This window comes from Pelodiscus sinensis, chromosome 11, assembly GCF_049634645.1.
Source record: "Pelodiscus sinensis isolate JC-2024 chromosome 11, ASM4963464v1, whole genome shotgun sequence".
Classification (NCBI taxonomy): Eukaryota; Metazoa; Chordata; order Testudines; family Trionychidae; genus Pelodiscus; species Pelodiscus sinensis.
In genome coordinates, this window is record NC_134721.1 from 9,846,282 (window position 1) to 9,872,723 (window position 26,442).

At 40.4% G+C, this 26,442-nt stretch overlaps 1 protein-coding gene across 46 annotated transcripts in view; it reads right to left on the minus strand.

Moving 5' to 3' along the window:
* Positions 1-26,442, minus strand: part of FOXP1 (forkhead box P1) — a 562,577-nt gene that overhangs the window by 223,536 nt on the left and 312,599 nt on the right. For 32 of the 46 annotated variants that reach the window (XM_075938629.1, XM_075938614.1, XM_075938618.1 and 29 more), the window contains one exon: positions 6,878-7,059. The exons of 2 other annotated variants lie outside the window; for them this stretch is intronic. In XM_075938629.1, the coding sequence (XP_075794744.1) occupies positions 6,878-7,048 (171 nt within the window). In that variant the 5' untranslated portion in view covers positions 7,049-7,059. Of the gene's footprint in view, positions 1-6,877; positions 7,060-21,174; positions 21,299-21,416; positions 22,387-26,442 lie in introns of those variants that run through there. 12 more of the 46 variants (XM_075938613.1, XM_075938608.1, XM_075938610.1 and 9 more) reach the window with 3 other exon arrangements.

The window sequence follows — 26,442 nt, forward strand, 5'->3', positions numbered from 1 at the left end:
CTTTGTTTATCTTCCCCGAGCACAGCTAACTGGTGAATGTGTAACTTTTTTTTTTGGTTGGCTTTGATGAGTAAGCATGAGCAAATATAAGCAGGTAAGTTTTACAAGAGTGGAGGGTGAGTCTATAGAAACAGCATAGTTCTATCATTTCATTGGGGACTTTGCATATACTAGGTAAAAAAACAAAACAACATATATTTCAAAAATCATATTTCCTTGAAGAGTCAACATAAACCTAACTTGCTATTGGTTGTTACATTTTAATTTAAAAGTAAATAATTATACCATAAAAAGACGTCCAGAGAGTGCTTCTAAATTAGATGTGCACATAATTTAGATGGTTAGATGCCCAATCTCTCTCTCTCTCACACACAGATACACACACACACAGTATGTGTGCAAATATGGAGATCCCATAGTCTCATGTGGCTATCAAGGATTTTAGAAACAAGCCAAAATTAAACTTTAAAAAAAAAAAGCTTAGCAAGTGGAACCAAGCAGCAGTTTCCACTTACCCTTCAACAGTCAGAGATAATTTAAGTCTTGTTGATGTCAATAAGTGGTTATAATAAGAGACATTAGTAGTAAAAAAGGTAAAGAATGTTGCACGAATATTCTCAGCATGGTTCATTGATAAGGGAGCTAAAAACTGTATTATTAAAAAAAGTCACTGGTTCAAAAATTCTGGCAAGCTAGACATCCTATGTTAAAACTTATTTAATTTTGCCAGTGCTGCTTCATCTCTGAGCTTGCAGAGCCAGAGCTTTTCTGTTAAAAAGCAAAAGACATTTTACGCACAATTTTCCCTCTACTAGAAAGAGGTATATTGTGCCCTTCAGTGAACATAAAATTGATATTATCATCTCTTAGTTTATATCTCACTACTTAACCTTCAGATTAAAAGTTATTAGTTTTGAATGACTAAAAAGACATCGTGTCACCTTCCAGTCAACACTGGGAGATCGGAGAACTTGGGGGGGAAAGCATGAGTGAGAAAAACACTACGTGTGGAAAGTCTTTTACTCCCTGTGCTGAAAAAGACTCAAAGAGACTGCTCTTTCATGAGCTTATTGTAAATGCGAATTACCAGTGGACTAAAATGCAAAAGCAGACACAATCCTGATGACTTGTAAGTCGTTTAATCTATATTGTATGGCTCTTTCAATGATATCAGTAGTTTAATAAGTACACCCCTTATCTTCCCAAAAAAAGTGACTCAAAACATGTTTTCCCTTAAAGCATAACAAATAAGTTTAGTCTAATCCAGTTGTGTCAATATGGAAAAAAGACTTTATCAAAGATGAGTAATTTTGTTCTAAAGAGAAAAGTCCACTTCATGATCAGTAGGACTATAAAATTTGATATAATTTATATGCCCCTTTCATATTTTTTAAAAGATGAGAGTGTTAGTGAATTTGTTGTTAAAAACGAGACAGCATTCAATTCATTTGTATTGATACATGCTGAATGACTTCTACTCTGCGTACATGCTCAGGTTCTAACCAATCACTGTATTTTGGTTTGGGAAGGAACTTTCCCCTGGCTATTGTGGACAGAGAAACTGGGGTTGGGTTTTCATTTTCTTGTCTTCCTCTGCAGCATGTGGATAGGTCACTTGCAGGTTGAAACTAATGTAAATGGTGAATTCTCTGTAATTTGAAGTCTTTAAATCATGATTTGAGGACTTCAGCCAGAGGTTAGTGGCCTATTTCAGGAATGAGTGAGGATCTGTGGCCTGAAATGTGCAGGAGAAATCAGAGTAGATGATCATGATGGTCCCCTTCTGACCTTAAAGTCTAGTAGGAGTCTAATAAACTCTTGAAATTCCTAATTTACCAAATTAAAGCAGTCGCTGAATAAAATACCTAATAACTATACATTTACCTCTTTCTTGTGTCATGGAAGAGTCTGACGAAACATATCATGCTTTAAGACTCTTCTTTTCCTCAGTGTGAAACTTTAAAAATCCAATATTGCAACCTTAGAGACAAACTGGAATACGCTACCATTGCATTGCTTACACTTTGCCCCACAACCCAGAACCCCACTGAAGTTATTTAGACTACTGATGGAGTAGAGCTACTCACTGTATGTAAGGTATTAGTATTTGGCCCAAAACATCTTATGTGAAAAGTGTGAATGTTTTGTATATCTCATGCATATGAATAGGATTCAATTTGTCTGTTACTTTATCATGTGCATTAGTTTCAAGGCAAATAAAGGTATAAAAGTAGGAAAATGAAGGGAAAATTAAACATAACATTTTGTCAAAGTCTGCTCAAGAAAAAGCTGCTTACCTTATTTTTGTAGACACAAGTTAAACATACTATTTAGCTAAACTCTTCAGAAAGCTAAGAGACACTTTAGAATTACAGTATAGTCCAGTTCAAAGACAAAGTGATAAAAAGAAACTCTCTTACATAAAGCGCAACTTTCTATATAAACTTCCTTCTTGTTTCTCTATGTACCACTTGCATTTATATTGCTATTCTACTCTGACATAAAAGCAGTCACCTTGTAACCCTTTTTATCAAGTAATCTATGCGCTACCTAAAAGTACGCTACACTGCATCAGGCAAGCTATAGGTTTACATTATACAAACATTCCAATTCTGCCTGCTCAGCACTGGTTGTCAATAAATGCAAGCAATTGCAAAACAGCAATGTGTTTTTTTCCTTAAGAGAACACTGATATGAGTCTGCCAGTTTTGCAAAATAAACTCTTTGCAATCTTTGCAGCTAATCTGTCAACAAATTGCTATTAAAGTCATACCTCCTAAAAGTTCAAAAGGATTTTGAATTAGACAAAAGACTCTTGGGGCAGTACTTGAAGTTATGGTATCCAACTAGAACCTTCTATAGAGGTGTTTGCATTTCTGCCACCTTGCCACAGAGCATTTCAGGTCTTGCTGGAATTCACCCTTTATGTTCCATCCTTTTAATTCCATTTGTACTTTTTATCTTTCTATTAATAAACAAACAACATGCTTTAATGTGCAGAAAGAAACCACAAAAATGGTGCTGAAAGTTATTTGGTTCTTTAGTATCAGTGGGTCATATTCTCTACTAGAGTAAACCTGAGAAATGCCATCCTAGTAACTGGAGCTGCACCCATTCACACTAAGGGTGAGTCTACACAACACCCAAAACTTGAAATAAGAAATACAAATCGCACTATGCAAATTGTGTAGCTTCGTCACAGTCTAAGCAGCACCAAATTCCAAAATACAGCGCTACTCCGAGCCATCCCTTTCTCCTCGTATAATGAGGCTTACAGGGATGGCGAAATAGCGCATCCACTATATTTTGAAATCGCAGACACATTCAAAAGATGCGGGGTAGCTATTTCAGGTTACTTCTGGTATCCTGAAATAACTTTGCTGTGTAGACGTACCCTAAAAGAGCATCTGCACTTACAGGTCTTTGGCAAGAACTGTTCTACCACAGCTCCCTTCAGGGAGCACGGCTCTAAAATACCTCTTGGTCATTAGACATTCTTGTTGAACTCTTCGGGTTGTTTCAGTGATTTGTGTGAGCAACCAGATATTGCCAGATTTCTCAGTTGCTGGGTCTAAGCCTCTCTGGCTTGTTACAATGTTCTGTCTCACCTCTGTTGTCTGGTTAGGCACCTGGAGTTCCTCTGGGCTGTTCCACTGCTCTGCTTGACTTGTCTATTTCAGCTCTTCTTGAGGAGTCTGATGCTCCAGGGCACCTTAAGGCTCTAATTGAAGTCTCAAGGCAGAAAACAGTCAACAAAGCCAGTGTTTGTGAAAAGACCCATTTCTGAAAAATGCTGGGAATCTTCAATTTGCAGTGATCATAGGAGCTGAGGAGGATCACTGCCTCTCTCAGGAGGCATTAATACCTTGTGAAATGTGTTCTTGCTCCCCGTTCTGTCAATTCCTGGAGCTCATTCTTCTCATCCATTACCATACCGCTTTCTAATTCTATCTCTCTATCTTTCCTGCTGCCCTCTCCACAAAGGACCTTAATTCTACCACCAGTGCTATTTTGGATAGTATTTTATGCCACAAATGTCTCCACTGACATTAACTGAGGACTACTCATCACTTTGAGTGTTACAGAATTGGGCCCCAAATTTGCTACTCAAAGGACGATTTAACATGGTGCAAGAAACATTAGCTCTAGGCCCTATTTAGTTTCCCTCTACACATTCTCCTGCAAAGGAATTAAACAAATGACAAAGACAGCATAGTATTTGTACTAGATTCATCACCATGCTGATTGCAAGAGTACCCACAATCCATGTTATTCCTCCAAAATGATGAATGCCAGCATTACTTGGTGTTTTTCTATTATATAAGATTTACAAAAGTGAATGATTTGTATATTTGTTAAAACTTCCTGAATCAACCTTAAAAAAAAAAAAAAAAAAAAAAAAAAAAGGTTTACACAATTCAAAGAAACAAATGTTGGTTCTTGCTAAGTCGCAAACTTAAGGAGTTCAAATTCTAAAATCCAACTAAATGCTTTATCCAAAAGCATTGAATGGCAGCATCCCTTGCTTGACCATTCATGGGAAATACGCAATTAACAAGTTAACCAGAGAAAAGCCACGCTCAATCTATACTCTGCTTATTTTTCAGACAACACAAATGCCAGGTGGCACAAAGAAACGCTTAGACTGAAATACTCTTAAGAAATAGCTGCTTTATTTAAATAACTATTCATTTGTATTGAAGCAGCGTTATCTAGCATGCATTCTGTTAAGTGACCTGAGAGCATATGTTGTATATGGAGAAACATCTAAACATTATGCTCTGTGTTGTATGCGTATCTATAAATGCTTGCATTAGCAGCCTGAAAACATTTTTTCTTTATGGCATTTAAAACTATTTTCAAAACACAATGATTGATACATTATTACACTAGTTTTGACAGCCCTTTAGATATTGCACTCTTTTTTTAAAGAAGTGTTATAAACTAAGCAAACGATTCACTTTTTAAAAAGAGAACCCAATAGAAAAAAAAAGACTCATCAAAACAAATTAATTGTAGTATTAAAAACACAGAACATGGAGGCCTTCGCAAACCAAGAGGAAATCATGTTAATCAGAAGCAAGAGAAACGTGGGCAAAAGGTAAATACGGAGTACAACTGAGAATCTACAAAACTTCACCGTAAAGAAATTCTCCCCTGCTCAATTTCTGTGTCTAAGTCACTGGTAGGGTCTGGGAGAAAGATGAAGAAAGCACATCCAGCTGTTCTGAGCATCATTTGGGAGTGGGTTGGAGGACCTCACATAATGTTTTTTGGAATGCATCTGTCTCTCTTCCTTAATTGACCAAATGGACGGCTGTTGACTGATACAGAACATTACATACAAGATTAAGATGTTACCTCACTCAACAGCGATCCTTCTGGTTGATTACGGAGAGGCGCTGACATATTCCCAAGGGTGGCTGCTTCAGTGCAGATTAATATTTGGTGATAAGGAAGAAACATCAAAGTTTCTTATTTTTGGTCTACCAAATTTGGAGGATTTATTTTTTCAAGGGAGACTAAACAAAGGAGGCGGAGTGAAGAGAAGACTGAAAAATTCCAAAGCATTCAAATCAAAACAGTGTAATTAATTCATTGAGAGATGAAGCCTTTTTAAGAGCAGACCTTTGTGCTGAATGAACTTCTAACATATTTTACGGTTCTAATTCTCTTCTACTGTCCTACATTAATCAAAGCTGTAACCCCTGTTGTCTTTGCACTACGAATCAGAATGTGCCCCTGGCGAAGAATGAGGGAAAAGTCAACAGGAATTAAGTTTCAGTGCAACTGTTTACTCAACTATGGCCTGCAGTTATTGAAATTTTATCTGTGGTTTTGTGTGACTACTACAGTAATGAATTCAGCATGGCTGTGATTTTCTCACTGATGGCATTCTCACTTCAAGTAAAAACCTGTAGAATGAAAATGATCGAAACAAGCAAAGTCTACTGCATTTAGTATCATACATTTCTCCAAGCTGTTTAATTCTGGCAGTTTTCTGTCTTACTCTGGCAAACTTGGCTACTTGCTACTTTTTCAGTCTTTGATTTTGCCATTGTTTTCAACTGCAGGATTTTCTTCACCACAACCTGCTGAAAAGATCACTGTGCATTTAAAAGTGTCTTGCAGAGCCACCAGTTGCCTTTTTCAAAGAATGTTTACTGCATTACAACAAGTACTGTTTAGGCATCAACACATTCCCAATGGCAGCAGTGCTCCTCTTCCTCCGAAAACATGTTAATACTACGTGCTAGGTAGTTTGTTATAAGAAATAACCTACTAACAATAAGACCGATGAGCTCAATTGTTTCTGTCTAAAATGCACTAATTAAAGTACACAGGACACACATTAATATACAATTTTGCTCCTGATGATTTTGTAGTAAAAATAGGACTGCTACGATAATTTGGTATTTATTTTTTTAAGTGTCACTGCAGTAGGTAGGTACCTTGACAAAACATTTTGCTAACAGAAAAGACTCTGCTGATACAGGATGTGGCTATATTAAAATGTATTGCAAAAACAAAGTTCAGATTTAGTGATTCTTCCAACCAGACACATATTTTGGAAACTAGTTATTTGTATACAGTGATTCACCCAGTCACAGCCCCTACACATTTAGACAATAAAAACAATGATCTTTGGATCTTTCCAGTGAGTGCATGAGAAAGGGCACTGGAAGATAAGTATAAATTTCCCTTTGCATTATGACTGCATTCATCTAAATATTGCAGGGTATATCTCCTACCCATGTATGTATATCCTCCTACGCATTTATTTGAGTGGCAAATATCAATGGTTTTAAGAGTTAAATACTTTTTTAAAAATTATTATTATTTAGAAAGGGAAGTTGTAATACATATCTTACGGTACCTGCTGTTGCTGAAGATGTGCTAAATCTGCAGCCCCAATTTCAACTGAGGGTGTCTCACCGTTGGATCTCACTTCCCGTAGGCTGCACTCTAGTAAATGGTTGCCACTGCTTGCTCCATTCTGAATGGCTGAACCGTTACTTTTTGTCTCAATCCCAGATTCTTGCATCATGACTCAAAAACCTGAAATAATTTAGGGGAGGAGAAGAAAAAAGCAGCTGTTAAAACAGTTGCTGTATATAAGGAGACATGCCCTGTTTTAAATCCTGCCCAAACTATAAACATATGTCATTTCCCGTCATACAATTTATCTTTCATTAATGGTTCATTCTACCAGTTTATGTTTATCTCTTGGAACGGCTATAATATTAGTAAGTAAATTCTGTTCTAAATATAGCATTATTTGCTCAATATTTTTTCCACCCTTACAGAATTTTTTTTCACTTCAACACATAAAATCAATAATTTTACATGTGGATGTTTTATTTCAAAACTGATGAGTCTTTCTATGTTTATGAACAACATCTAAATCCTGATACATAGTGGACAGGAGCTGAAAGCTGAAGTGGAGCATTGAATATTCAGATCTGCATTCACATCAAGACTCTGTCACATTAGCAACTTTTATTATTATGAAGCACGAGAAGGTACTTCGGGTTGAATCTGCAAGGTGCTGAGCACCTTGAATTTTTGCTGAAATCTAGGATTCATTCAGCCACTCACAGAATTCTGTGCCCTTTGAGTAAATTTCCTAGTTATTTTTATCTATCTGGCATACTATACACTTTAGTGATACATTGTTTCTTGCAAATAATTCAGCTTACTCTAGTATTAAAAAAGTATCTGGAGAATTTTGGTCTTCCTTTGTGAAGCATTCACAGAAATCATGACCAGGGTGTGAATACTATTTGTAGTTATTTGTCAAGTAGTTTATATGAACAACAAATTTCAGTCCACAGGCAACTCACAAACCATTCACTGACTCTGGCCATTTGCAATGTTATAATCGTATCTGACTGACCATCTAAGTTAAGGATAGTGGTCAGTGGTGGGCAACCTGTAGCCCGAGGGCCATATGCGGCCTAGCGGAGCTGTACGTGTGGCTCACGAGGCATTTTGTTTACTGTTGCTGGTTCTGCTGGTTTCCATCCAGGTGGGTTTTTTTTTTAACTGATATTACAACACTCACATGCACATAAAGCAAGGGCATGTGAAGTGAGAGGTGTACTGACAGCACACAACATTGAGAGCCATGAGCTCCCTCTGCATTCAATCAAAGCACTGCTATGGTTCAATTGGCACACTCTGCAAACTCTAGTTACACAAGCGCAGTTAGCAAAACTACCCAATCCCATGAGACTGTCTTAGTTATGACAGTCTTGCAGCCCACTGAGATGAAGGAGGGTCAATCATGCAGTCTGCACAGTAGTCTATGTTGCCCACTGCTGATATAGGTTCAACTGCTCTCCACTGGCAAGAAAAGACCCATACTTAAGGAGGAACTCGTTTAAATTCTGTAACTTTTAACCAGTTCACAAACAGGAAGAAATATTCCCCCTCCTAGCACATGTGGGAAATCATCAATCACAGGAAGAGAATGAAAGCAATGCATTTCTAATGGAAAAATACTAGGGGAAGCTACTTTCCCCAGAAAATCGGTACAGGCATAATTTTGAGCCATGAGACATCTTCCGTACCATATTTGTTGGAAAATGAAAGGTTCTTTCCTCCAGGGCCAACTCCCTTAGGTTAACTACTGAGAGCAAGCAGTCCCTTTCACTAACATTTCAGGAGTTGCCAAACTGTCAAGCACTAGATGATATACAGCATCAAACTAAGGTTATTATTTAGTTCTGTGGGTTGAGCTACACTCCAACCAAACAACCATATGCCTCTCACTAATTGATAAATTTGGATATTCATAATGATGTTCCATGAACCTAATAACCAATATGTCCTATCTGAGAAGCAACTGCTTAATAAGGACTTTGTCAGATACACGACACAACATTCGTTTCCAATTCACAATCAAGGCTGGGGAAACCAAACATAAGCCCCTCCCCCCCGACACCTGTCACTAAGGGATCTATTCACCCTACCTGTCATGCATCTCTTTCACATATATGAAAAGTAGTAGCACAGATTCAAATATTCTGCTTACATTTAAATAAATTTCATCTGGGCTATGGAAACTTGATTTAAATTTGCTGTGTGGGATCTTTGACTCATACAAAGAGACAAAAGGACTACAAGGTTCATTATACGGTTTCTGTCAATTCCCTCATAAAACTTCAGATCTAAGTTAACAAAAAACTTTCTGTATGTAACTAGACAACACATTTTGTTTTTAAAATTGCTTCAGCTCTAATGTAGAGTACATGTTGTCTTTTCTGCTTCACACATACTCATAACCGAAAAGAATGACACACATGCTTGGTCACAACTATGTTTTCTGATCATGTGTAAGATCTCGCTTTCTCCTGCTCAGTCAGTCAGTCAGTCACTCCCTCACACTCACACTCACACAACCCAGCACTATCAAGATTCTGGAGGTTTCTGAAACAGAGATGACAACAGTGGGACCACAAAATATTTAAAGGAATACTGCTCAATCCCTACAGACAATAGTAAAAAAGGCACATCTTTTTTTAACCGGAGGGAAACAAACTAAAAATCCTTAACTTTCCTCTCTTCATCCACACTTAGGGCCAGATTCTCAAGTGGAATAAAAGAAGACTGACATTAATTACATCAACTGAGAATCTGGCCAAATATAAAGATTTGTCATTTGGCTACTTAAACTCATCCCTTTGAAATACATGGTGCTTGGTGGAAAGATGGCGGCACCTCTGGCCTGGCACACAGACATCAATGGCTATGAAGTTTTTATGGCAGCCTGAAAAATCTGTCAGTGTCCTAGAAAGAGTTTTTATTTCTTACAGTGCTGAAGAATTGGCAGTACATGCCTCCAGCTGACATCACACCAGTTGAAACAAAGGTGAAAAAAGAAATTGAACCTGAACAGTAAAGAAAAATCATTGAGTTCCCAAGCTCTTCTGATATATAACAAACAGGTTATCCTGACACAGATACATGGGGAAACTACTAAGAACACCAGTGAAGGCAAAACATATGTTAGAAGAAAGCACTGCCCAAAGGTATCAAAAGCCCTGAGGAGATTGGTATCACAGAGGAGCAGATCAATCAACGGACAATCACAACCTGTCAGCTCTCCAATATGAACAAAACATCACTACGACTCAGGAAATAATCCATAAGCAAATCAGTCAAAAATTATTTATTACATTTCAGGTTACAAAATTGCTCCTAGGATAGAAACAAATGTTGAAAATCTTGCAAATTTTCCTCAATGAATTTGTTTTCCCCCCAAAAAAATAAAATTGATTTTTCTGAGAACATTTCCTTTGCAAATTTTTTGTATTCTCGTTAGACATTATGTCTGGCTACACCTACCTCCTGTGGCTAGAAGAATTAGCAGAAGCCCTGGTGGATAAGGATTTGGAAATGTATTTTGCAAACGGATCCCAAATAACAGAAAAAGCAAGACGAATGGACTAGTTTGGGCTTTCCAAATTTAACAGAAAATATAGTTCTGCAGACTCAAAACTCATTAAAGATGAACCTAAAGGCTTTGTCTACATTGCAGGGTTTTTGTGCAAGATGCTTTTTGCGGAAGAGATCTTCCACAAAAAATTCTTGCTCAAAAGTGCATCTACATCGCAAAAGTGATGTGCTTTTGCGCAAGACAGTGTCCACACTGCACGGATGCTTTTGCGCAAGAAAGTTCTGATGCCATTCACAGAATGGCCATCAGAGCACCCGTGCTTTTTCTGATAGGCTCTTTTTATGCAAGAAATCCGTTGAGCGTCCACACCCCCCTTTTTGCTCAAGAACTTTTGTAGAAGGAGGTATATCTACACCACAAAAAGCCCTCTGTTCTGTCGACTGACTAGATTTTCTTGCACAAAAATGCGCTTGAGGTGTGGACGCTTCGTGGGTTTTTGCGCAAAAATCCGGTAGTGTAGACATAGCCATAAGTGACTGAAAAAAATGAAAACAGTGACATTCCCTGTGCAAATTATTTTTAAAAATTCCTCTCTCATGCCAGGCTCACTGATGGGTGGGGGAAATGAAGGACGGCAAAGAGGCCAACAGCCCCGGTGCCCAGTGATTTAAAAGAGCCTGGGGCTCCCATAGCAGTGGCCAGAGCCCTGGGCCTTATAAATTGCTGCTGGAGCTCCAGGCTGCAGACTCCAAGCAGCTCTCAGGGCTGGCTGGGGGGAAGATCGTGCATGCACCGAGCAGCACAGAGGAATGGCCGCCCACAGCCCTACCCCTTCTGCCCAAAGCCCTGCCCCTTCCGCCCAAGGTCCCGCCTCTTCTGGGAGCGTAGAGCCACTGACTTTCCCCGAATCTTGCCCAGAGGCCCATCAAATCTGTCAGCTCTCTTACTCATGCTTACCAGTTCTAAACGTAACCCTGACCAGACAAACTGACACTGCCAAAACTCCTCCTCTAAGTAAGATGAGTATGGGGCAGAGAAGATAAAACAACTGGCTCCTTAGTTACAGTCAACATGTGATTTGACTTAAATAATCACAAAACACTACAATCAGTAAGAGTCCCACATGGGAATCAATCTATTTGAGAGCCATAGTGGATATTACTGATCATTTTGAGCATGCCAAAATGAGTCCACGTCTCCACTTGCTGGAAAATTGACGCTCTCTCCAGTATCATAAAAAGCAAATTTTGTTCAGAATACAACCTTAATTAATCAAACGGTAGCAAGTAAGTTTGGTCAAGAGAGTGATGCTTTATGAAGACAAAGCATTTTCAATCACGTGTGTGTTGATATTTATGTGTAAGGATAAATTAACCGTAGTTTGAGTGTCAAGTTGCACGGTATGCAAAACATTATTTTGTGTAGAAAAAGTAGTTCTTGGACAGAGAACAAGCTTCTATTGCATAGGATCGGTGGCCCATTCATAGGTTGTAGTTTATTCAATTTTTTCCCCTTTTCTTTTAATCCTACACAATATTACAAGACAGGGCTTTTGAAAATTCCACTAGGTACCTATCTGCATCTTTTTGTACATAAACATCATGAACATTCAGGGCTAGTTGCCCATTGTATCCTGGAAATTCTCCCTCTAAATGCTTCCAGCATCAGTCTAGGCCAATGGTTTTCAAACTTTGGGTCATGGCTTGTAAGGGCAAGCTGCTAGCTGGCTGTGAGATGCTTTGTTTACCTGTGCCTCAGCAGGAATGAGTGATCGCAACTCCTGTTGGCTGCGGGTCGCTGTTCTGGCCAGTGGAACTGAGGGAAGTGGTGTCCCAGTCCACAGTGCTTCCCACAGCTCCCATTTGCTGGGAACAGCGATCAGCGGCCAAAGGGAGTTGCGATCACTCATTCCTGCTGAGGCACAGGTAAACAAAGCATCGGACAGCCAAGTAGCTGCTCGCCCTTGCAAGCCACGACCCAAAGTTCACAGAATCACAGGGTTGGAAAAGACCTCAGGAAATCATCGAGTTCAACTTCCTGCTAACAGCAGGACCAATCCCGTGTTCTACGTCATGTATTCTGAATACAACCTATACACAGAAGAGCTTTTCCACAAAAGTCATGATTTTATTTGGGTTATTGTTATCTGGAGGTTTCTGTATCAGTGCGAATATACAACATTCACCATCTCCCTCCCTCAGGAACAGTGTTAGTGGGAGAAAAAAATCAACTTAAACCCCCTTCTTTTTCACACTTGTAAAGATTTTAAGCTAACCAAAAGTTCAGTCTTTATTTCAGGGCAGTTAATTAAGGTTGATCAAGTCAGGCAGAAGTAAATTAACTTGGCTGATCAATTATTTATATGAAGCAGAATAAATGCCCTTAAAGAAGTTGGCCCAGTCATAAAAGGATGTGTAAATTAAACTAAACACAGATTTATAAAATATATTTCTACTTCTGTGGAGACAATAGTTAATGGCAAAATCAGTTTTAAGTAAGTGATTAAATGGTAGAGTCTACTCCCAAATTCTCAAACACCAGCAGGCATGGCATCGATGCAGACAGCCATTAAAATCCAACAAATTTTAACCCTTCATTGCCAGCAAGGAATATATGTGCTTTGCAATTTATAAATCTTCAAACTCTTTTTGGAAGACTCGCCTGAATCATTCTGAAAAAGGATAAACATTTTGAAACCATACATGAAAAAGCCCACTACACAGACTAAATACCATGGGGGAGTGAAGTGTCCCTTGGAAAGAGAAATGCTCAAGAAAAATTCTACACAAATGGCACTAGAAGGAGAAATCAAGGTACAAAACAGTACGGCAGGAGCAGCACAAGCCTTCTCACTTCAGCTACATCTATACAGCTTCCTTCTTCTGAAAAAGCCTATGCAAATGAAGTGTGGATTAGCATATTGTCGTGCTTCATTTGCATAATTAATTAGGAGCTGGTTTTGCACAAGAGGTTTTTGCTCAAAAAGGAGCTGTCTACACAGATTCCTTTTATGCAAAAAACCCCTCTTGCGCAAGTGCTGTTCTTCCTCATTTTTTCCAAGAAGAATGGCTCTTGTGGAAAAATGGCTTCAAATTAATTATGCAAATGAAGCATGGCAATATGCTAATCAGTGCTTCATTTGCATAGGCTTTTGCAGAAGAAGGAAGCTGTGTAGACGTAGCCATTGTGTCACATGCTTGACTGTTTAGAAGCCATCCCTAGGGTCGAGGCCAGCAATGCATTTCCTACTATGCCACCTATGACAGATGTGAACAACCAAAGCTAGAGAGTGGGCTGAATGAGAGACCCTCCTCCATCTCAGCAGACTGACTGCAAGACTGTCATAACCAAGATGGTCTCCCGGGATAAGGTAGTTTTGCTAATGGCGTTGCAAACCTAGAATTTGCGAGGGGTGCTGACTGAACCGTAGCAGCGCTTTGATTGGATGCGGAGGGAGCACACAGCTCTCACAGTCACTAATGTGTGCAATCAGCATGCACCTCGCTTCACGTGCCTGTGCTTTACGTGTATGTTACTTCAGTAATATCAATGGGGAAAAAACGATGCAGGCGGAATCCAGTGGAATCTGGCAACCCTGTTCTCGGGCAATGGTAAACAAAATATCACCCAAACCACACACGGAACCCCGATGGGACACAGGTGCCCATCACTCACCTATGAGCTACCACAGTGGTCCCCAAACTGTGTGTGGTGGGTGCCGCACCAGTGGTTGACGTCATCCTGCTGCGTTGCCCGGCCGGCTAGTCCTGTGCCAAGTGCGCCTGTGCCAGACCCCCCCACCGCGGCCATTTTGCCGCTCCAGACCGGCCGCCCTGCTCCCGCAGCTTCCCCACCGCGCTCCCCGGCAGGCTCTCCCGCTGCCGGTGCTTCCTCACACCCCGTCACGGCACGAGTTCGGCCCCACAGCGCGTGCGGCCCATCCTCCCCCAGCCATCCTGCGTTGTGAGCCCGACTAGGCGGATGCACATAAATGCCCTGGCGGGCGCCATGACACCCCCAGACATTGCTTTGGGGACAACTGAGCTACCAGATGGTAATTTCTGGTCACTGCTGACTAGGGATATCAATGTGTAGTCGACTACACGATTAACCATAAGACAACATGCGCTCCCCCCACCCCTTGCTGCCTCTGATACAAGTGGGGGGTGGGGGTGGGAGCCTGTGAAGAGCTGGCTATCTCCCACCCCCACACTGCTGCCTCTGATAGAGAGGCAGCAGTGCAGAAAGTGAGGAGTCAGGCAGGAGCAGATATGCAGGGGAGCCGGCTTTCAAGCAGGCTCCCCGCACGTGCCAGCTCCGCGGACCTGACTACAGAGGCAGTGAGGGGGGGCAGGCAGGAGCTAAGAGGTGCTGCTGTAACCCACACACCTAGCATGGTTCACTGTCCCATACAGTGGCACTTAAACCACAGCCACAGCTAAGAACAAGAGATCTCTACAGCATGGGCTGAGAGCTAGCTGGCTTTTAACTCAAACAGTAGAGAATCCTATACAAAGCTCCAGAGGTCCCAGGTTGAAAACCGCCCAGTGCCGGTTACACTGCTTCTCCACATGCTGTTGCATCTATAGCAGCATGGGGAAGGAGTTAAGGGGGCGGCTGAGAAGCAACCTGTGTCCATGATGGCCCAGGCTCACCATGGACAGAGGCTAATTTGTGGCAGCAGCCCCTGTCCGTGGTGTGTCTGAGCTCCCTGCACTTCTGCCTCTGTATCAGAGGCAGCAACGCAGGGTGGCAGTGGAGTTGGTTTGCACAGGAAGCTGGTTTTTAAACTGGCTCCCTTCGTGGACCAGCTTCCGGACGCCAACCTGCCTCTTACACACAGGCAGCAGCACAAGGTGGGGCAAGGGGCAGGAACAGGCCAGAGTGCACTGGCTGCTGAATATCAAATAGTCGTGTAACTACTAAGATTTCATGTGGTTACATGACTATTCAATTACACAATATCTCACATCACTACTGTTGACCTGGGAATGGATTAGAATCAGTAACTGGGAGGTGAATGACTCCAATTCCCATCACTAGTCTCCTAAATCCATTTACTTCTCTATGAACATATTTCTAAATCAGGGTGCAACTCCTTAGTGGATTTAAACTGCAAGGGCATTTCCAACAGGTGATAAGCTAACTAGTGGCACGGAAGCCATGCATCATCCTATCACACACCAGTTTAGTAAAAGAATACGGATTCACTCATGGAGACAGACTCCTGTGTAAATCATGCGTTTGATCTGGTGGTGGAAGCACTGCAGACATGAAGCTGTTCATCCACTAAATATACCCTGTCACCAATTAAGAGTGGAGCAAACAGCATCTGAATAGGCTGCCTGGCGGCTGACCTCCATCTGAAATACTGCTGGTGAGTCCAAAATATTGAACATTGGGCCAGTAGTCATCTTTAGGAATGTCTTTGTGATTAACAAAAATTGATGAAAAAACTTCTGCCCAAATACACTACATAATTTAACCAAACCACTCCTCAGACTGCCGTTCTGTTTTCAAAATTGTAAGGGTGCATTTTTCTAGATGGCTAGCTGCTCAGTTTTTAAAGCTCCTAATAAATCAATCATTCTGCATTGCATTTTTTAAAAAGCAGCATTCAAAGTAGAGATTATAGAAGGGAGAACTGGTGTAACAAAATCAAGGACCAGCCCAACCTTGACCAGAAATTAAGCAAGCCAAAGAGAAACAAACATTTTGAGGCTTTAAAGGATCTTATTAAAAATACAGAAAATTGCTAACCCTGTAGTTGCTAGTTTCAGGTGGGCCTAGAAGAATCACTTAAATATCACCAAAATGCTGATTTAGCCACATTTTTGGCTCATCTGAAGGAAAGTTCTGGTGAAGTGTCTATTTACCTATCCAGTGTGTTACATTGCATTTGGGTATATTTTACATAAATCTTTGGAGGATCATTCACCATTTCATGCACTATACTCTTGGCTCCTGAGTTTTGCGGAAGGAGGAAAAGAAGGGGTCAGATTAAAAAAGGATTACATATGATCTTCAAGAATCAATAAAGCTGGTGAGAAATGCTATAAGGTTGCACCAGCCTAAAAGGGGATGCTGAGTCATGTCTGTAAATCGTGGTTTCTTGCCATGGAGTATAACCCAGGACTGAAGCAGAAGAAGAGCAAGCACACATGAAAGTGTGAAAAGAGGGAACAAAGAGAGAAATGCGAGGGAAATCCTTTGATATTTCCTAAACTAAAGGGAGAATGCACTAAATTAAAATGTATCCTTGAAATTTCAAAGGCTGAAAACCTTACAATAAAGATGGACTAGAGTGCTATCATTCAGGATTAAAACAAAAATGTAGTCAGTTTGGTATGGGATCTTACACAGCACTGTAAGACTGTGTACTTGCTGTTACACAAGTACCATCTTCCTATACTGAATTTTCATAATTATAACAGAAAGGCGTAAATTTTCTAATGCATGGCAGTTCAAAAAGTAATCAAGAGAATGTGCCTGAGGGCTATTTTAATGTATGCAAAGCTAGTGACCCACTGTAAATGGGAGGTAGGCTTCAATGAATGCAAAGTAATGCACACATACTAAAGACCTGGTCTGATGAGGGACGGCTAAAATTAACACCCAATTAATTTCCGAATTGACAAACAAATGAAACCCATAAATCTACTTTCTCATTAATTTTCTTGTGGTATAATTTAAAGCAGTAATATGAGGGCAAAAACTGAGCATTATCCATCATAAATATCAAAAAAGATAGCACTGTAACACCATAAATTATGCATATTACCTGTTGTTAAAAATGATTAATGTATTATCAACTTTATCGTGCACTGTATATGTCTAGACAGATCTAAAATCTGAAATTTCATTTAGTACTTGGGAATAAAGGGTCCAGAAGGAGTGGAATTCTCCACAGCACATTCTGAGGCTGGGCTTCTGACACCAAGACAGTCTCTCATGCGGTCATCTGAGAGTTCCAGGCTCTGAACTGGACTCTTCCAAAGCTTTGAGCTGTGGAGGTTGAGCAGGTGATAGGCTGAGTGTCCTGGGGAAAGGAGACCAATCATGCTGCTCTGAGAGCATCCCTGCGAGCTGATCCACAGAATGGCATTGGGATCTGTTTCACAAGGGGGCCGCTCACCTCCCCTCTCCTCTTGGCTGTAGGGAAAGCCCTTTCTATGATGCAGAGAGATAGGAAAGGAACACGAAGCTGTAATTACGTTCCACCTGGAAGGTAATAGTTGGTGCTGTCTAAAAGTGCTGGGGCGCATCACCTTGGCCAACTGAACAAGGGCACAGCTATGATCCCTGCTGCCACAGTCCCTCCCGACAGATCAAATCTTAAGAAGCTGAACTTTAACTAGCCTCAACATACACGAGGCTCCCCAGTCCAGTCTCTTGAGTAACTGCTTTACCACTTGTGTCTTTTTTTCTTAATTACATACAATAATACAACACTTCACTCGCTCTTTTCTTTGCTAAAGGATTGGAATGGCTTACCATTTCCAAACAGCTGCCTGTGTCTTTATGGCCACTGAGGGATGTGGTAATTTAGAGCTAGTAAAGTCAAGGGGAGCCAATGGCGCATCTGCCACATACACTGAAACCTAAGGGAAGTAGTGGCTAGAAGAGCAGAGTGGAAATCAAGGTTCTACTCCCATTTGACTCCCAGGTTGACTCACCACCATGTATCCTGAAGCAAGCAATGTCACTTCTTTGTGTAAATGGTAAAGTAGGTTGCCCAGGGTAAGACAATTCTGCCCTGTAGCAGAAACAGTAACTACAAGACATACTGAAAAAACATGAAGAGGGTTACACTGACTTACACCTTCAGGAAAAGGACATAAGGAGGTGCCATTAGCTCTGTGCAAAGTGACTTAGTTCTGTGGAAGAATATAGTGGCCACAGGTGTGTTTGAACCACACCAGAGGGACAGCTGAGAACACAAACCTCTGAGTGCTAATCCAATATCTGCAAAGTCTGTAGTTTTGGAGAAAAGTTGCAGGCATCTCAAGCTCCACAGGTGAAAAGAACAAAAGTTCTACAGCAGACTCACTTTGCTGCAAACTATATGAACTCCATCAATATAAAGGTTACTGTCCCATAACCCACTAAACCAGACAGGTACAACTGCCTTGACAGCATAAGCCACAGACCAACATCTTCTACAAAACCACCCACATCTAGTCCACAAAACAGTCTGTATTCATCACCTCTCTAGTTGGACAATCACTAGTTACAGACCCTGCATTTCAGACAGGGAACAGAGAAATAAGTGTTTTCCACCCCAGGAGTAGGATTCTGTACTTTCACCATTCCTACATACCCATCCAGAAACCATGCCCAGACTAATCCCATATAATAAATCCAGTGCACAACCATAACTATCTTAACATGCTCTTCTTGGTTTGACAATTATTCTTCTACATATTCAAAATGAAAGTCATGCCCATGATTATCTCAGACTATAAACCTGAACCACATCATACCAACTGGCAGATACTATGCCAACCGTTTCACAACACACCTCCCACACCTCTATTATGCCATCTACTTGCTCCTACTGAGGCTATGTCTAGACTGCAGGCTTCTTTTGAAAGCAGCTTTTCTGGAAGAGATCTTCCAAAAAGCCTTCTCCCGAAAGAGAGAATCCACACTGCAAAAACGCATCGAAAAAGCGATCTGCTTTTTCGACAGATAGCATCCAGACTGCCTGGACACTATCTCGCATGTAAGCAGTGATTGTTATGGACGGAATGGACACCAGGGTATCTGTGCTTTTTCCTCTTCCCTCTTCTTTTGAAAAAACTCCCTCTTCCCTGTCCACACACACCTTTTTGTGAAAGAGCTCTTGCACAAAAAGGCTTCTTCCTCGTAGAATGAGGATGACCAATGCACAAAACCCCCCCGTTCTTTCGATTTACTGTCGAAAAAATGAGCTTGCAGTGTGGACGTAACTGGAGGGGTTTTTGGGGTTTTTTTTTGGAAAAACAGACGTTTTTCCAAAAACACCCTCTGCAGTGTAGACATAGCCTGAGTAAACAATTTACCATTACCTAGTTAGTCTTCTATTCCCTACCTCCTTTTGTTACCATTCACTACAGTATGTTGTGAGTTCCTTGGAGAGCAGGGCTCATTTTCTTCCATTTTGGGAGGCTTCTTTCAAACATTCCAAGCCTGACAGAAATCATCATAGTACCCACTAGATGGAAAGAGGCTTTTCATTTCTTTTGAAATGAATGGCACACTGCATAGTAATGGACCAGCAATTGAGAACACTATAGCATTTCCAACCAGGGTGCAGTGAACTCTATTACTAGGACTTTGATCTGGGCATTACATGCTTTACAGAAATTCCCCTCCTTAAGGAAGCACACTAACAGTTTCAGTCCTGCCATGCTGAGACTGGTAGGGAATGAATCTAAATAGACAAATATCCGTCCCTACCGCCTGTCTCATGGACATACTCACAAGCCTTCCTACTTGTACTCCCCACCCCAACAGACCAGTTGTTTTCACACAATTGTATGCTAAGGATGAACAGAGAGCGTAAGCCTCAGCAGTGAGTGCTAACTCAAGGGTTGAGATTACTTCATATGTATTCAACCCATGCCGATATGGACATGCAGATCAGTAGAATACTAAAAAGTATGAAATACAAGTCCTGCTTTGTGTTCAGCAAATACATAGCAGGGCAGAATTACTTTGCCACTGAGGTGTGATTCCAAACCTTGGAGAGATCAAGCGGTTCACTGGGGTTTAATTATAAATCCCCTCTCTCATTAAGGCACTTTTATCTTCTTTTATCACTCTGCAGGACTTACAATCATTTCAATAGTCAGGTGCTGCTTTGTAACACCACTGCATGATAAAGTTTCTCATTCCAACACTTTTTGATTTATTATAGTAGTGCTGGTCAAGTAATGACTGGCCTGTTAGGTTACACACTTCAAGCACCTTCCACTTCCCCTCAAAGCCACACTCGCTCTAGCGGCCAAAATGAACAATATATTTGGATCATTGTTGTGAGTCAGTGAATAAAATCTATCAGAATTTTGTGCATGTTTTGTTGCTTGCTTTTCAGAGACAACAGGGACAATTATTTAATTTTAGCCTTCACAGGCTCCTTATAAATATATATGAAATACATGTATTTGAGGCTTGCTATTTAAAAAACAAAAAGTAACAGATCCCTCTTCATATAAATGAGCCATTTTTTTCCACCCCTCAAGGTCACTCTAAGGTACTCCCTTTGTATGCACAAGAAGAGCTAATGCTCACAGGTTCTATCTAGCATTAAAAGCCACAGCCATGTTCAGAAACAATAACAAACAAATAATTCTGAAAAACAGAGATGGCGTGAGCTAGTTTTTCTTGCTTGTTTGCAAAACAACACGAAAGCACAAACTACCTACACAAGCACAAACTATCTCATTAGGACTCTCAGAACATAAAGTGCAAATAGCCAGCCCCACGAATGAGCAGATATAAATGCTGTTTCTATAATATAGCAAAAAGCAGTTATATAATGTCATGCACCAAAGAAGAGAGATGGGACACAATTTTTAATTTGGTATTTTCTCCTCATTCGGATTGCTCTGCTTTCAAATCAGAGGATTTCTTCAGATGGCTTTAGAAATAAAACTTAAACACTTTCCTTTTCAAGCTTGATAGAGGGCAGATGTACCAATTAGAAAAATATCTGATTAAAAAGGTAAAAAAAAAATATAACCAACTGCAGTACATAATTCAAAGGTCATACTTTTTTTGGTGATTACCTTGTTCATAGCCCTACTCCTTTGTCCTAGACCTTCTAAGTCCTTGTTTGTTCCACACAGAATTTTCTAGCCATCAGATGCTCTATTACTGTGTTAGTCGTCTTGCAGGAGAGCTCTCTCTCTTCTGAAAAAAGCAAACAACTGGATAGATATCATTACACTAAGGAAATCTCTTGGAAAAACCAAACAACTTGCTAATCTTTCTAGCCCCTTCATCCAAGCTAAAGATAAGAAAAGCAAACCTAAGTCAGTTTCAGCCACATTCCAGGGACAAGTTCCCCTTTTCTCCTTTATCAAAATCCCAGCATTTAAAGTTTTTTTTCCAGACCTTGCAGGATAAACTGCTGCTCACACCCGCAAACAAAGCAATATTTGTTTAATAACTGATTGCTGCCATGGGTACAGTAAACAAGGGGCCCAGCATTTGTGTTTATGAACAAACACATCATCTTGCAAGAGCAATTTAACATTAACCAGGTGGAATAATCAACAGATTTCATAGGTGACACTCAGGGCAGGACTAATGTAAACAGAGCAGGGAGGAGAAAGGGGCCACTCTCAGGGAATCAAGGTTGAGGCAAATGCATTACAGAGTAAACAGCTGGGAAGAACTCAAGACAAACAAACAGTCATTCTTCTGACATTTAGAGAAGCAGAAAGGTTGTATGTTACATAGATCAGCTGCTGACCACCATGAAATCAAACCAGTTGGGGACCAGGCCTCCTTGTTTACACAATGCCATGTCTGCTTACAAACAACAATTTGCTGTTACCAACTTTTGCATTACTCTGTCATATTAACCATAAGATCAAGTGAAATTCTGTTAACTCTTTACTGGATTTGGCATTAAAAAAACATGCAAAACAAAAACAGACTAAAAGAAACCAGCTAGATGAGGAAATACACATTCACATATCTGTCAAAAATTAAAGGTGCCAAGCAAGAAATATGAGTTCAGCTGTAATCTTGAAGCAGTTTAAAGAAACGTCTTCACTGGCATAGTCTGCTCCATATTTGTTTATCTTCTAAAAAAAAATTAGTGAGTGATATTAACTAAATTGATAATTTTTGGAAAGGAAACTGACAAGAGCAATCTTTAATCCTGCAGGCAGAAGTAAAAATCTCTGTCTTGTCAATATACAGCACAACCAAGGTCACAAAATGTATTGAAATAAACAACCTGCAAATACTAAAAGTAGGGGTTCAAAACAAAATTTTAAAATCCCTAGAAAATGCAAGGGAAACAGGAAAAAGGAATTCAGGGTTCTTACTGTACAAGTGAAAGAGGTGTGTGTGATTTTACACACACACACACACACACACACACACACACACACACACACACACACACACACTATAGTCTACTGACATACATGATACTGAAGTAGCACAGCATGTTTCATTCCTCCTCCCTCTCTGCACCCTTGCTCTGGCCTCCCATTACCATCACCAAATTGATTTCCCACCTACATTTTTTTTTTTAAACCTGAACAGGGTCCAACATTTTCTCCTAAATCCATCTCATCAGGATAAAACTTCAAGACTTCAACCACTTCTCTGTACCACCCTCAAAGAATTCCACGGACCTCAAAAGTCCCACCACTTGAAGGAGAAGGAATCTTCAAAACCTGACATTCTCTGCCACGTGCTACATTATTCACACTGTGCCATCCTGAATCGGGGGAATATATCTTTCCATTCCCGTCCCGTCCCCAGGTCTCCGGAGAAGTCAGACACAGTCACCACCCCTGCTGAGATGTGAACTGGGCCTGGATTTCAAGAAAGACACGAAGACTGGGAAAGATGATCTGATACTAAGGGCCTTCATTTGAAAGTCAACTCCGTACTATGCCACTAATGTTATGCGTGACCTTAGGCAAGTCACTTGGTCTCTGTGCCTCACTCCCCCATCTCTTCCCTGATAACTGCCTCGCTTCATTAGGGTTTTAGGAGGATAAATATATTAAAGGTGCTCAGATCCCCCAGTAAAGGGGGGCTATAGACAAGCTTGCTGCCGGAGGATGGGGGGGGGGCACTTGTCCTGGGGTCTAGTGATTCAAAGGTCTCCTGCTCAGAGAGCTGGGCAGTTTAAATTGCCACTGAAGTGACACGCCACATGCGGCATTAAGTGCTGGGAGGAGGGGGGGGAGGAAATGCTCCATTCCAGGTAGCATGGAGCTGTCGTGTCCCCCCAGCCCCACCCCTTCCGCAAAGTGCCCAGCCTCTCCCGCCGTACCTTGACCCGGGGGCCCATGTAGGCAGTGGACTCCCCTGGCTACAGGTAGATAAGCCAGAAGCTCTGACCTAAGGCTTACCCCAGATTATTATTTTTCTGAAGCCGTGGAATTCACCCCTATTTCACAAAGACATATTAGGAGGTATCCATGCTGCAGCAAGCAAACTAATTTTACTTCACCTGCAGGAATTACAGTTGAAGCCAGCCTTTGGGAGCTGATGGAAATTTCCTTTCCATAGTAAATTCCTGTTCAGAAAGTAGACCTGGCCAGACGTCCAAGTTAGTATTGCCATATTATAAATCCCACAGTAGTCTGTGTTTTCCCCACACCAAGGAGCTCTTGGAGTCTGGTGATTACATGACAATCTCTTTTTTTTTTTTTTTTTTTTAAAGTTCTTGCCTGCATGGCTCCAGAAAAAGGTGTGGTTTTTTTAAATGAAGAAAGTATAAACCCCTACGCTCAGAAACCAGAAGTCAATTACAAAGAAAAAAATAGTATTATTTTAAGCTTCTCTCTCTTTTTTGGGGGTGGGGAGGAGTTGATTTATGATTTTTGAGTGCTTGTTACTGGCATTCCATACCTGCACCCAGCTGGATAAAAGGTGAGAACCAGGTGGGAGAACTGGAATCAACACTCCAGGAAAATGCAAGTGCTGGTCCATCACTTGCTCTTCAAAGGATTTTTTTTTTTAAGTTTGGATCACCAGAGACTAAACTAATGATTACATGCACACAGTACTATTCCTTCTCCCTCCCTGTGAGTGATCGCAGTCCAGCCTTGCAACACAACTACGGAAGGGGGAAGTGGTTCACAAGACATGCCGATACTTCATATTGGCTTCCAAAATGTGGAACCCACACTCTGAAATTATCACCAACATCAGATACCATATAGCAATCCTGGAGTTTCTGCCCTTGCGCATCCTATTCACCTCAACTAAGTTGCCTCCTGATGCTCCTTTTCCAGCACGTAAAAATCACAGTTTATTCAGTACAAAGTAACTACTGTATGATAAAACCTACAAGCATATCATTCATATGCTTTATTGGTCAAATAGATGGATACTTTTATTAGTCCAACCTTTTTTGTAATGGAGTGCCACAGATGACCCGGTGTTAGCCTCATTCTCTGCTATTAATCACACTTCTAAGAGCTCATTTTGCTTTAAAATCTTAAGAAATTGCCATAATTTAAAGACACGGTGCCTACATAATGGGAAATGCTTCACAGATTGTATCATTTTATATAACATTGTATTTTTATGGGAATGCTGACCACGTTACCAACCAAGGTATTACAAAACTTGAGTAAAATACCTTACCAAGAAAACCTAAAGGTAAACTTTTTTTTTTATCTGTAATTTGCCACATATATAATGTTTTAATCACAGTGTTTTGGGAGTTGCAGAATTCACATGTATACAGCTTACATAGATTAACACTATAGCAACATTCCCTGAGTAAATAAAATAAAAATAAATTAGGATCTCTAATAAGTAGACTTAGTAAAGACATGCTTAAACAAAATTTACACAATGGTTTACTCTTTCAGGCACTGTGTAATCTCCATGTCTTCTCTGTTCAGAAAATAAGAACAGAAGAGGTTTCTTTACTGTAAGCAACTTCTACAATGCACCAGAAGCATCTTGCAAATTTACCTACAGTAAGATTTAAATTAATATGAACGATGGTCTTAACCCATAATTCTTTGCATTATTTAAACATACTTTGCAAAATGTTTTGACAATGTTGACGGTTACAGAAAGGAAAACACATTTAAGACCCAAATGTAAAAGCAACAGCAAAAGCCTTCCATTTTGCAAATGTAAAGTAAAAAGCATCTTTAAACATCTTCTTACGAAAGAAAATGTGGTGCAATTATGTGAGGTGGTGAACACAAAAGAGTATTCTTTTCTCAGTTCTCTAACAAGATATTAGTACCTACTGGCCTTATGAATACTATGGATAAATCACATCATACTCAGAGTGTCTGAATTAATTATAATAGGAGCTGGAGAGAAATGTTAACTTTCCAGGTTGTTGCTAAGGATTAGCTCTTGTTTACAATTCTATATTTATAGAACAAGAAAAATTTGTCAACTGAAGGTCAAAAAGGAATGCAACTACAAAAATGTTTCCATGATTTCAAACAAAACAGGTGCTGCACCCATTTATTGGAATGCAATGCACCATTTATAATGTAAAGATGCAAATAAGTCTTACGATATGTACATGCTTTATAGTCTATGCATCACTCGATGTTATTTTATAAAAAATTATGTTAACATTTTTCATATTCTTAACCCAAGTTTGAGTTGTTGGAAACATCTGTGTAAACAAATAGCATTTATGTGGGGGGCTGGACAGCTTAGCATAGGGGTGGTCTATTTTTTGTGAAGGTCCATATTTCTTGGTCAAGGTGGAGTCAAGATCCAAATGTCACACCGACGAGCAGAACTGAACCTAGGATCTCTGGAGCTTAGTGCATGATCCTCCACTGCATGAGCTAAAAGCCTGCTGGCTCTCAGCTAAGGTGGTAGAGCAGACTCATTATTCTCTCTGTAAGTGAGCTCGGTGGGTTTTTTCTCCCTCCCCTTCTCTCCTCCTTTTCTGCTTTACATTTTGGAGTTTCTGTGCCTCTTGCTCCACTCACCTGAAGAAGTGGGTTGTGCCCACAAAAGCTCATGACTATATTTTTTTGTTAGTCTCTAAGGGTGCATCTACACAGCAGGACTTAACTCGAAATAAGCTACGCAAATTGAGCTACGTCAATTGCGTAGCTTATTTTGAAATAGCTTATTTCAAAATTGGGAGCGTCTACATAGCACTTATTTCAAAATAGAGCACTCTTCCTCCACCTTCCATTACTCCTCATATAATGAGGGTTACAGGAGTCGAAGTAAGAAGTCCTCCAGATTGACAGCATTTCAACATTATTTTGAAGTAACTGCCTGCTGTGTAAGTAATGCTAGTTATTTCAAAATCAAGGGTGTGTCTAGACTACTGAGTTTTGTCGACAAAAGTGGACTTT